General features: G+C 35.8%; 1 protein-coding gene across 7 annotated transcripts in view; it reads right to left on the reverse strand.

The window, feature by feature from the left end:
- VEPH1 (ventricular zone expressed PH domain containing 1) overlaps positions 1-13,365 on the reverse strand; it is a 247,105-nt gene that overhangs the window by 48,742 nt on the left and 184,998 nt on the right. For all 7 annotated transcript variants that reach the window (XM_082685585.1, XM_082685582.1, XM_082685578.1 and 4 more), the window contains 2 exons: positions 8,539-8,678; positions 5,155-5,289 (listed from right to left, as the gene is read on the reverse strand). In XM_082685585.1, the coding sequence (XP_082541711.1) occupies positions 5,155-5,289; positions 8,539-8,678 (275 nt within the window). The remainder of the gene's footprint in view (positions 1-5,154; positions 5,290-8,538; positions 8,679-13,365) is intronic.

Genomic DNA, 13,365 nt, shown 5'->3' on the forward strand with positions numbered 1-13,365 from the left:
AATATTAGAACTCTAACTTTTGTTTACTTTTCATTATCATCCTTTAAGATTTCTATTTTTGAAATTTTCATAATAAAAATGATGAGTGTAATAGTACATGTGTATTATTTATAAGTAAATAAATATAAACATGGAGGGTGCTTGCTCAAATTATTTTTTTGATGGGATGTGTTATTTAAATTTAAAGGAGAATGCTCTAATGCACCACGGTTTTGACGGTTTTGCCTTTCTCTTTTCTCTTCTCATTCTTCTTTTTTTTAAAATAATCTGTTATTTTTGTTTTTGTAATATGGTTTTTGTAATTTGCCTTTGTGCAAATTATTCTTTTTGCCAGGAAAACTAACCTGACTCGAGGTCAGAGAAGACTCTGACCACCCAACAAACACTGCTGTTCTTCATCACTTCCTCCAGGCCTTTTATTTTTTTACAGGCTCTTTCAGTGGGGCATTGTGCCTTTCTTTACTTGCAGATTGCTTGTCTCCTTGGGGCAGAGCATGATTATTTATGTCTGGCCTCTGCACAGAGGTTGGCATAAAGCAGGCATTTGCCGAAAGTGTTTGTAACTTAATGAATGCACTTAGGGTTCCATTCTCCAGGACTTCACTGTGATTTTGTTGTTGTTGTTTCTTCCATGTTACTGCTCACGTCATCCTCCTTATATGAAGCCCTGTCCCTCTTTCATTTAGAAGCCCAGACCCTATTATACCTAACTTCCTTCCAGCCAGCTCTCTCCCAGTCCGGAGTGTCCCAGACATTTGCATCTGCATCTACAGTCCACCCTCAATCTGCCCTCTCAACCCCCTTGTCTTCGGCTTCCTATTATGAATGACATTCTCCTGGAGTTTACCTTTTAATCACTAGATTTTACTCAGACCTTCTTTTCATTCTTGACCTCACCTTTGCTTCTTAGATAATGCCTATCAGATTTTCCTGGTTCTCAGTTTACAGCCTAAAATTCCCTACCCTAATCTCAGCTTTTGAAATCAACAAACCCAATACCTGTTTATCCCATTCTCACCTAGCTTGCTCTGAAAGGGAGGGCTCAACAAAACTAATGTCTCTCCAACACCGGGATTCACCCTGCTCTCCCTGGAGGCTGACCTACATCACTTGTCACTTACATGGCACAGGAAGACTTAAATTTCTCTTAAGAATGTGGATAGTTACAGCTTATATAGAATAGACCCACTCCTTACTTATGCATTTATTTCCTCGAGCATGATATTAACACTGCAACTCAACACATTACATCTAAGTCTCGGGGAGCATCAGAAGGTCTCCTTTTCATTATATCCAGAACTGGTGCTTCACTTTTATTTATGCTTTGACACTACAGCCAATTATCCTGGGAACTGTCAAGTGTGTTTGTAACAGTGTGGACTGAAAAAAAACCTCCAAATGTTAGCCAGATGGGGCATATTTTATTTCAGCAGTAAATTAAATTTTTTCTTTTTTGTCTCCATAATGGTCAGTTTTGAGACTTCTTTTCTATGGCTTATGGAACTTCTCCATGCTTTGGGAACTGGAACATGTGTGTCAATAAAGGAGATTTCTCTCTCAAATTCCAGTCCTTTAGCAATCCCCAATCAACTTTGTCAACTGTCTGTTCCTCTGATAATCAGAACACCATTCCCTTTAAAGGGCTGGGCCACACATGCACTGGAATGAAATTATTAATGGTATCTCTGGTTGCTCCCAGAGGCCATCCTTCTCATTTCCTAAGTAAATTAATGGATTTTCTGCCCTTTTTCTAAAATCTTTATTTTATAATGGAAATCAATGAACTTCAAATGGATTTTTCTTTAAGTAAACTGCTCCTTTACATTTACTTACATAAAGCAATGTAACTAAAATAGTACATCTGTAATATCTGTTATTCCTTGATTATAAAAGAAACCATACTTCTTTTTTTTTTTTTTTTTTAAATTGGGTACCACCGTGTGGCCCTGCAAATGCAATAATAAACAGGGTGCAACTTCTGTCCTCAAGTGGGTGGCAATTTAATAGCTATCTTACTGTTGATGTTTAGTTCTAAAATTCCAGGATTCCGTTAAAAGCAATTGCAATAACAAACCTTCTAGAGCATTACATGCTAGAGACTCAGGCATTTTCTTAAGAATTTCTTCCTTTTTGGTGTACGTGAATTCCCTTGGCTGCAGTGTTAACTCATTTCTAGCAACAGATATACACATGTACATCACTTTCAAATTCCTGGTGTATGTGCCTAGTGGTGCATGTGGGGGAAATAAAGCAGACTTTGGATTATTCTCACAGCTATTCTGAATTCAGTGGGCAGAACACTTCATTAAAAGAAAAAAAAAGAAGAAGAAAATCAATTTGATTGAGAAATACCTGGAGAGATAACTTTGCTACATAATGTACATTCCAGATATCAGAGGGTTTTCTTTTTATTACCTATGAATAAATAAAATTACAAAACTAAAGATTTCAAAACCATTTTGATTTGCAGTTAATTTTTCCCTAGAGGAATGTTTATTGATATAAAATGGAAGAAATACAAAGACGCATATTTGTGAGCATGCACAAAACTGGTTTGCCAATTTAAGAAAAAAATCTCTCAGGACTTGAAGCAGCTTGCCAAGTGTTAATTTACTAGTTGCCTGCAGTTAAAATACAGTTCACATGAAAAATTTATAAGTTGAGGCATTGTCTTTAATCGTGATGCAACAGTTTAAAATTTGAATGAAATATGCAAAAAAAAAAATCCACTCTACTTTACATTGATCTGATTATGGGATTTCCTTTATTCTTACTACGGCAAGTTTAATTCTTAAACCAAAGCCAAAAAATAGTGATGCAATAGTTGGACACATTAAATAAATTTCTGCAATAGTTGGACCATTCTAAATAAATTTCTGATTAATCACACCTATTTGTCATTCTTCTTACAATCCTTTCACACTTAAGAGGTATTGAGTCGTTTCACAATTTAACAGGTTTTGATTAATCTGCTACTTGTCTGTACTTTGAATTTATTTAATATTGGTGTGCTTGTTCCCCTTCTAATAGTAAAACAAGGACAAAGACCATGATCATATACTCTCAGAACCTCTGATTTGCCCCGTAAGCATCCAATACCTATTATTGGGCTTTCTTGAAGGCAAATTAAGGGTAATCAGAATCTTTGAATATGTGAAGGGCTTACAGCAGTTTGTTATATTTACTAAGGACATACCAATTCTCTATTCTCATTGTCATATTCTCCCTGAGTGATCTGATAATTGCTGTGATATCAAGCATTACCTTATGACTTCTAAATCCATGTCTCCAGTAATGGCTTTCTTCCTGAAGTCCACACAGGCATTTCAGCCACCATCACCATCTGGTTAGCTACACAGATAACTCAGACTCTAAATACATAAATGAGAATGCCTTCTTCCTCCACCTCAGCTCCCTTTGTGGTCTGTTTTTCAGAAGCGTGCCCTCATCCACGCAGCCCTATGATAGCACCTGGAATTATCCTTGGTTCTTCCATTTTCTTTATCAAGAACCAAATCCTGTGGGTTCTACTTTCTTTAATAGCTCTTGAATCCATCCTCTCCCTACAACTTCCAACTTCAGTTCAGACCTTCATCTCCTACCTGATTCTAGTAATAGCTTCCTAAGCAGCCTTCCTATCTCCAGCCAGGTGTACTTGATTGTTTTGTCCATACGCAGGCCTATGACTTTTCTCATGCAAACCTGTTCACATCAGGTAGATACACTTCCAGTTTCACTCTGTTTGGTGAATGGGTGCAATTCCATATTCTGGTCCTTTTCCAGTTTGGCCGTATGCTCAAGAGGTCTCACTTGTGTCCTGAGAGCATTGCCCCTGTGTCCATACTCCTAAAATGCTATGTCTCAAGCCGTACTTGCCTCAATAGAGCTCTTTCTCACCCTGACCATGCTCCCTCTCTTCTGCCCATCTTATCTCTCTCTCTCTCTCTCTCTCTATTTTTTTTTTTAACTTTGTGGCAATTGTAGAGGACGAAGGGATGAAGAGAAGTGTGGGAGGGAAGAAATGAAAGGCACCAAAGAACTGGAACCCAGTTTCCTGATGCTCTTTCCCTTTTGATCCTAGAGTCCATGATCTGCTTCTGTAAAGACGCTTTCTATGCCATATTGTTTGTGTAGTTTTTGTGTGTCTCTGAGTGGGCTGTGTTATGTCAGTCCGTGAGCCTCAAACAGCACTGTTGTGACTCTGATCAAGCTACTCCATAGTATTGGTGCTTCGGAATCCATTTTGTTTGGCCAAGTGGGCTGCAGGGCACTTAAACTGACACTAATCCCTTCGTGCCCACTCATGGCCTAGATGGCAGCCTGCATAGTCACAAGAAAACACACACTCCTGGTAGGATACCTCTAATCGCTCCTGTGATCAATAGTTTCCTCTGGTTCTGAGGGCCTTCTCCTGGTGTGCCTTTTAGATGGACTCTGGCAAGGCTTACAGAAAACTGCTCTTTTTAGTTTGAATTGATTCCTCCAGCCTTTGCCTGGGAACTTCCCAAAGCCCTCCACCCACAACTGCCATAAATGCATGTGTCCTAGGTCCTGCCTCTCTCTCTGCCTGCATCTTAATTTGACCTCCCACTGTGGCCCCTAGAGGTGTGCTGTGTACTTCCTCCAGGAGTAATAAATTTCTCTATTTCAATTTCCCTTGTGGTATTTTGTTGAACTGGGACTCACCATCTGGCACCCTGTGCTCCATTTAACAAACATTAATTTAACAGTCATAACAGGCAATGACCCTATCTACCAATATTACTCTGTCCTTTCAATGATTACCACATGAAAATCATTACTTAATTATTGTTTTTTTAAAAGATTTTATTTATTTGACAGAGAGAGAGAGAGAGAGAGCACAAGCAGGCCGAGAGGCAGGGAGAGAGAGGTGGGGGGTGGGGGGAAGCAGGCTCTCTGCTTAGCAGAGAGCCTGATGCGAGGCTCGATCCTAGGACCCTGGGATCATGACCTGAGCCAAAGGCAGAGGCTTAACCCACTGAGTCACCCAGGTGTCCCTTAATTAGTGTTTTTTGATAATGGTGCAAAAAGGTATAGGAAAGAAGAAAAAAACCCAGCTGTTAAGAAAAAGGCAAACTGTTTCTAGACAATCTTGAATATTAGCTTACAATGTCCAAGGAAACAAACACTTACCTTCTGTTGTGGAAATGTGGACTCCATCATGGCTGTTTCAAAGCTGTGAGCACCTTCTGCCTGGGTCTTCTCCCACAGAGCTCTGAGGAATTGTACAGAATGACTCTGTATGGACAGGGGCTCAGGAAACAGACTCTGAAAGGGCATTAATGAGAAAATCATAACATTATCTCCTGTCTTAACAACATTGTTTGATCAACTACAACATACTATTTGGGTTGAAATTCAACATGGTTTAAATTTAAGCAAATTAGCAAAAGAAAAAAGTCTATCTTTAAGATCAGGCATATATATTTAAGGTTTTTCATTTTTTAAAAGATTTTATTTATTTATTTGATAGCAAGAGAGGGAACACAAGCAGGGGGAGTGGGAGAGAGAGAAGCAGACTTCCTGCTGAGCAGGAAGTCTGATGTGGGGCTGGATCCCAGGACCTGATCCCAAGATCATGACCTGAGCCAAAGGCAGACGTTTAAGTGACTGAGCCACCCAGAAGCCCCTAGGCTTTTCATTTTTTTTAGAAAAGTAAAATTATGGAATAGGATTTCAAGCCAGTTGATATTGATCTCTAAATATGCCTAACCTTTGTCATGTAATGTTTACCTTGATCATTTCTCAGGCATGGTTACTTAATTAGAATATGGTTATTATAAATATTCATATTTATTTGTCGAAAGATCTGAGAATTATGGTATAAAATTAAAACTAGAGTACAAATATCAAGTCTGTTTATACAGATTAGATGATGAAGGCTAGAAATTAAATAACTAAGAGTTCACTAGGCAACAACTCAAATATGAATAGTATAAATGGATGGTAAGGAAACAAAAACACTTTTTTTTAAAAAAAAGATTTTATTTATTTATTTGTCAGAGAGAGAGAGAGCACGAGCACAGGCAGACCAAGTGGCAGACAGAGACAGAGAGAGAAGTAGGCTCCCTGCTGAGCAAGGAGCCTGATGTGGGACTCGATCCCAGGAAGCTGAGATCATGACCTGAGCCGAAGGCAGCCACTTAACCAACTGAGCCACCCAGGTATCCCAACAAAAACACTTTTAATCTTAAGATGTACAAGAGATAACTATTTCCAGAGCTAATACTCTAATTTTGGATAAAAAGATTGTTCATGTAAAAATCACATTTATACATATTTCATTCAAGTCAACAACAATAAAATTTTCAAAGGAAGATTTAAATTGTGTTTATATATTTACTAATCAATCATGGATTTAATAGTCATTTAAACATTGTGACATGATATTTATAAAGTGAGAAGTATTTTAATTGGAAGGAACGATTTTATAAAAACATAGAACATAATATAGGGCATAAAATATAATTTACATACATATAACACTATACATTTTATCCTTTATGTGTGAGGTATGATAAAATAATGATACTGGCTTATAAAATTTTATTTTTTGTGTCAATGACTGTCCAAGCATTAGTTTATCAGAATTTAGGTGGTCTGTGTGTATAAAGTATCTATTTAGTACATGAAAATTAATAGCTTTCTTCCAGAAAAATCTAATTATTATCATCATCAAGATAAACTATTTCTTATGCTGAGTGGGGAAATGTGGAGGATCTTAGACCCCAAGTAAGTGGTCCACAGATCAAAAAAGGCTAAGAGCCATAACAGATAAATTGATTATACCACCCATAATGAGGACACATCTGGAAAATTCTTGATTATTATCAGAAAATTATACAGCATATGATTTTTCACTTAAAGAAGAATAGGACCTGATTCAACAAATCACCATTCCAAAGAGGACCAGTTAGACTGGAATCTGTGAATTTAAGAATTCCATGAATGTGTTAACTTGACAAAGAAAGGCGAAGAGTTTGACCCAGCGTATAAGGGTAGTACTGGGTTTGTAATGATCAAGTCAAAGATTTGTTTTTCTTGACCCCAAAGTCAGGATTCTCCCAGGCTACACAATATCAAGGTTGTAGAAAAAGAAAGGAAACATTGTAAAATGAACAAAGAAGAAAAGCATCATAAACAGATGCTTTCGGGTGATTTTGTTAAAGAGAAAAACAAAGCATCATACTTAGTCAATAAAATAAGACTGAAGGGACAAAAGTAAATCAAGTTGTTTGGTTTATTTTCAGAAAACTGACAAGTAAAGAACAAAGCTAATGATGAAACCAAATACAAACTCACTAATGGAAACTATTTGAAAAACATAAGCAAAGCAGAAGAAAAAATAAGGTCATTTCAAGAAAAGGAAAAACAAAATCAATTCTGGTTTTTATACTCATATACAATTTGATTCACATCAAAATGTAAGTTGTTTTCTATGAGACATTATTAAGTGTTCTTCTTATTAAGTGTTCTTATTAAGTCTTCTTCCTATAGGAAAAGATGGTTTTCCTAAGGCATGTCTAAGCAGCCTCTTTTCTTTCTTAATTACTATAGTTCCATTTTATGATTATGATCTTTTCAACATTAAAATTCATCTCTTTAAAAGAGCTTACCTTTTCTTTATAAGGAATGTAATTGGTTGGTAGGGGTTCTTATAGAAATATTTTATTAATAGAAACAAACTATACTATCATTTGACCTAATTTTTATCTGTTTTACAAATTCGTATTCTGTTTTTCTGCCTCAACTCTCTCTGCTTCTGCCTGAAACCCCCCATTTCATTTTTTAACACATGTGCTACTAGGAAAAGACCACCGAATAGGGGCTAGGTGGCCTGCAGTCTTTATTTAATTTTTTTATCTGTAAAAATGATGGCTGATACTCCTTCTACTACTAACATTTTATAATCTATATTCAACTTTTATTTGAAAGTTAATGTATTCAAGATAAGTATTTCCCAATATTCAAGGATCTCCTCTTATGCTAAAAGCTTTGCATCAAGTTATTCATTAAATTGGAAGTTTCTCTTTATGTAACTTTACCTATATACATAAATTCTATGGGAAAAAAAGGACATTCCAGTATCTTAATGATGTCAAAAAGGATATGTTGACACTAAAATTAATTGGAGATCAGAAGGCTGTAGAGAAATAAAGACAAACACTACATAAGGAAAACTATTCCTCCAAATAAGCTGTTATTGTTGTCATTTAATAAAAAATATTTTTTCTTTCTTTCTTTTTTTTTTTAAAGAGAAGAACATTTTCTTCTTTTTTAAAGCTAAGAACATTCAAGATATTACTAGGCTTGGCCTCCTTAATACTAATCCAAATTTTTTCATAAAGAAACTACCCTAAAATATAAAAAACCCATGTTAAAAATTATTAGTAAAATGTGTATGCATTGCTGTTATTTACATATGAACTCTAATCAAAGAATAATCTGGTAAAAATGATTATAAACTCATACCCAACTAACTCACTAAGGAGTCATGACAAACATATATATACACACCTGCTGAAAGAGAAACATGATCTGGATCCATGGCTGAGGTTCTTGGCTGATGAGTATAAAACTGGATTTACTGTAGAGGCAGTAATGACCCTTCAGGGAGCAGGTGAAGAACAACTTTGCTACACAACTTCTGACAGAATCTAGAAATGAATAAACATAGCATTACACATAGATTCTTCTAGAGTTGTACTTTATTCTTCAATATAGAAACACCTTTAGAAATATGTTCTTCAGTTTCAGTCTGCAAGCGAGTAACTCTGAACAACTGCGTGTTTGGGTTCCATTTCATGGAATGTAGATTTAACTAAAGAGGTCTTCAACAAGTTATATTTTTTCTATCCTCCTTTCTCTTCTTCTCATTTATAAAGCATCAGGAATCTCCAAACAACACACCTGGAAGAAAGAAGACCTGTCACCAATAAAAAGGGAGAAGAGTGTTATTACTATCTGATTGGGCACTTTGAAATGATAATGTGGGAAGGATAAACAAATGCATAAAGAAAACCCAGGCATTTTCTGGGCAGTGGGTAGTATGCCATGAGCCAGTAACATTGTTCTCTTGGTTGTATAGGGGCCACAAAGATAGCCTCCAGAATAACTCTGCCAGTGGTGTGGCTTCCTGTGAACTAGCCTGGTGTGGTTTGAAAGTTTATCTTATACATTGAAGAAGTTCAGTAGGGAAAATTAATGAGATCATTTTTTAGGGATAAGGAGCCAGGGAGGGGGGTGGTGGTGGTGGCATAGAACACATTTCTAAAGGTGTTTCTATATTGGAGCAGAAGTGGCAAGAAGCCACAACTAGGAGGAGCCATTTAATTTTTACACCCTACAGGATGGGTGTTATTATTTCTATTTTAAAGCTGAGGAAACTTAATGCATTAGTGGATCAGCTTAGTGAACCACTAAGGAAACTTACTGCATTAGTGGATCACTTAGTGAACCAAGGTGAATGCCTTGGACAGATGAGTGATGCTCAGGGAAAGAAAAACTGTGGCAGAGCCAGGATTTGAACTCAGCTGAGCTGATTCCACATTAAGATGCTTTAGGCTCTAGCATACTGGGAATTTTTAGATCTGTCATATTGATAAAGCATGAGGTATTTATTCTTTCAGAATTAAGCTGATATTTTAAATGAAATATTTTGAGAATTAATGGATTTTAGTATGCACTACTTTTAAAAATGGAAATATGGGTTACAGTTTATTAATAAAGTTGATGGGGACCCTAATTAAGAAGCAGTCAGTCCCTAAGTAGCAGTCACGCCTATGAGGGTGCTTGGGGTCCCTAGAGAATTGGGGAGTCCTATCTGTGCACTATAAGGACTGAGATGTGAGGAATGAAAGGCTTTTCAGGAAGAGCTTAGAAAAATTAAGGAAGAGTGACCAATGACATATTAAGGAAGAGGACAAGGCATTAGAAATAAAGTCACCTGTCAATTTAGAAATATATATAGAAATCTTAACAATTAACAACTTTCTGTCATTCTGAAACACTGGTGTGTAAGAGGATATTTTTGTGAAGTTAATTGTTTTGGGGAATTAAAAAAATTGGGTTGAGCATTCAATATCCTTGTATAAAATCAGAAATCATTTCTGTATTCTGTGGGTGAATGAATTATGAGATATAAAAATTGATTGAAGTTTCAGTGGAAAAGACCAAGAGGCCCTCCATTGAGAAAGAAAGAGCTCAATGAATTGAGCATAATATTGGCTTAAAATTGCCCTATCAGAAATTATTTGATATGGTAGCTAAAAATCCTTTTTTGGTACAGATGTTCTGGAAAATTGGATTTAAATTAATCACTACTAGAGAAACAGGAATCCAAGTAGCCCATAAAAGCACACACAAAAATGATACTTGAAATAAAGCTATCTGTGATGTATATGCTGAGACAGCAAATAGTGTGTTTTGCTTTAGTAGAAGGGTTCAAAAGAGAACAAGTTCTTTTCTAAAAACCTATGCAGTAGTTTGACAGTCACAAGTTGGACTTCAGGCCTCTACCATGAAAAAAGTTTTTGTATTTCCCTTTCCCTAAATATTCTCACTGCTCATTCATGTTTTATTCTGCAAATTAAAATTGATTAGATATATTTTACTGACCTGGAGTCTACCAGTTTCTATACACAAACTACAGGGGTCCCAGATCACACAAAATAGGCAAAGCAGTAGAAGATAGAGGTCTTTAACTTAGAAGCAAATATGCTGGCTATAAAAATAACCTGGTTCTGAGATATCTTCTGTTAATGCTTTCTATAACCTGATCTGTAGCAATATTTTTTCCTCACTTTTTTCAGAGCTGTCCTAACTTGGAAAAAATTTCCACAACATTAACACTTGTTTTTCTCTGCAATTTTCTCCCTCATGTTCCACTCTGTGGTATTGAATGGTAGGCATGCAGTAAATGGTTGTTGGATGAATGAATGAATGTCAAACACTACAGGGAGAGCAAGAAAGGTCAGAATGTTGACCCTGCTCTTAAGAAGCTTACAGCCAAATGGGAAAGACATCTATAAGCAAAACATAAACTGTTTTAAGTTCATGGGGTAATGGAGGGACACAAAATTCTGACTGCTCAGAGAAATGAGTAGCTATTTTATTTGGAGAACAAGGGGAATCTTTTTGGAAGAGGAAATATTTGAGGTCACTTTGAAAGATAACCATGATCTTGAACTTAGAAAAAGTTGGGAGGAGAAAAAGCATTTTAAGCATATGGAACATCTAGAAAAAAAATCATATAAAGCATTAAGTTTAAGGTAATTCCAGATGGTAAGGTTAGTGTATCGGGGTCACTATGATATCTTTTGCTTATACAGTTATTGTCCAAAGGGTTATTTATTTTTACAGAGTACATGTTGAAGGTCATGCTTTGCTAAATATAGAATGCTTTGTATATACCATATCTGATTATTTCTTTCTTTTGGTAGACAACAGCCTATCTTTGTAAAAATCAAAGGATTTGTTATGGTCTTTATAAATACTGAAGTTAACATTAACATCAATAATTGTATAATATAATGTGTTATAAGTTGAAATATCCAAAATATATACATCACACACATGCGTAGATTTAAAGGTATGATACAAAATTCAAGAATAGGTTCCAGCTCAAGATGGCAATATAAGAAAACCCTGAACTCACTGATAAGCAATATGCTTGATAAAGAACTTAAAGCAATGATATCAAAAATACTAACTGGGCCGGAGAAAAGAATGGAAGAACTCAAGTGACACCTTCAATAAAAAGATAGAAAATAATAAAAAGAACCAATCAGAATGGATGAATACAATAACTGAAACAAAAAGCACACTAGAGGGAATCAACAGTAGATTAGAAGATGCAGAAGAATATACCAGCAATCTGGAAGACAGAGTACTAGCATACAAGCTGAACAGTAAAAAGAGAAAAGGATTTTTAGAAATGAGGATTAAGGGATCTCTTGGACAGTGTCAAGCCAACAAACATTTGCATTGTAGGGGGTCACTGAAGAAGAATTGAGAGAGAGGTGTAGGAAACTTATGTCAAGAAATAATAACTGAAAACTTCCTTAACTTAGGGAAGGAAATAGATATTTAAGTCCAAGAAGCACAGAGTTCCAAATGAGAGGAACTCAAGGAGGTCTACACCACAGCACGTAATAATTAAAATGTCAAAGCTTAAAAATAAAAAGGGATCATAAAATAGCAAGAAAGAAACAAGAAGTCACCTCAAGGGAAAACCTGTAAGTCTGTAAGATGAATTTTCAGCAGAAACCTTGCAAGTCAGAAAGAAGTGGCCTGGTATGTTGAAAGCGCTTAACGTAAAAAACCTACAGCCAAGAATACTCTACTTGGCAAAGTTAACATTCAGGTTTGAAGATGAAATAAAGAGTTTCCTAGACAAACAAAAAATAAAGGCTTTTATCACCACTGAATCAGCCTTATAAGAAATGTTAAGGGGATTTCACTATTTGCAGATGACATGATACTACATAAAGAAAACCTAAAGATTCCACCAAAAAAAATTACCAGAAGTATTTTATAAATTCAGTGAAATGGCAGAGTACAAAATTAGTACATAGAAATCAGTAGTATTTCTATACACTAACAATGAAATCACAGAAAGGAAAATTTAAAAAGTAACACGATTTATAATTGTTCCAAAAAGAATATAGTACCTAGGAATAAACTTAACTGAAGAAGTGAAACACCTGCACTCTGAAAACTGTAAAACACTGATGAAAGAAACTGAAGATGACACAAACAAATGGAAATCTAGTCCATGCTCATGAACCTATTTTGATATACTGTTATGAATGTGAGTCCATAGTTTATTCAGATTTCCTTAGTTTATTCTTAGTGTCCTTCTTCTGTTTCAGGGTCCCATTTAAGATACCAGGTGACATTTATTCATTATGCCATCTTCAGACTCTTCCTGGCTGTGGCAAATTCTCAGATTTTCTTTGTTTTTGATGACATTGACTGTTTTGAGGAGTACTTTTGGTATGTATTTTGTGGGATATCCCTCAGATAGCATTTGCCTGTTTTTCTCTTAGGATTAGACTGAGATTTTGAGTTTTACGGAGGAAGACCACAGATACAAAGTGCTATTTTCATCCTAACATGTCAAGAGTACCATTTGATCATCATAGCTTAATAAATATTGATGTTGACCTTAATTGCCTGGCTGAGGTAGGTTTTACCAGATTTCTCTAAAGTTATTCTTCTTTTTTCCACTTTTCACATTATACTCTTTGAAAGGAAGTCATTATGTGTAGAGCACACTTAAGGAATGGGGAGTCAGCTTCACCTCCTTGTGGGGAGAAGAGCTACATAAATTATGTAGGATTC

This window comes from Mustela nivalis (genome assembly GCF_964662115.1).
Source record: "Mustela nivalis genome assembly, chromosome: 1".
NCBI classification, from domain to species: domain Eukaryota; kingdom Metazoa; phylum Chordata; class Mammalia; order Carnivora; family Mustelidae; genus Mustela; species Mustela nivalis.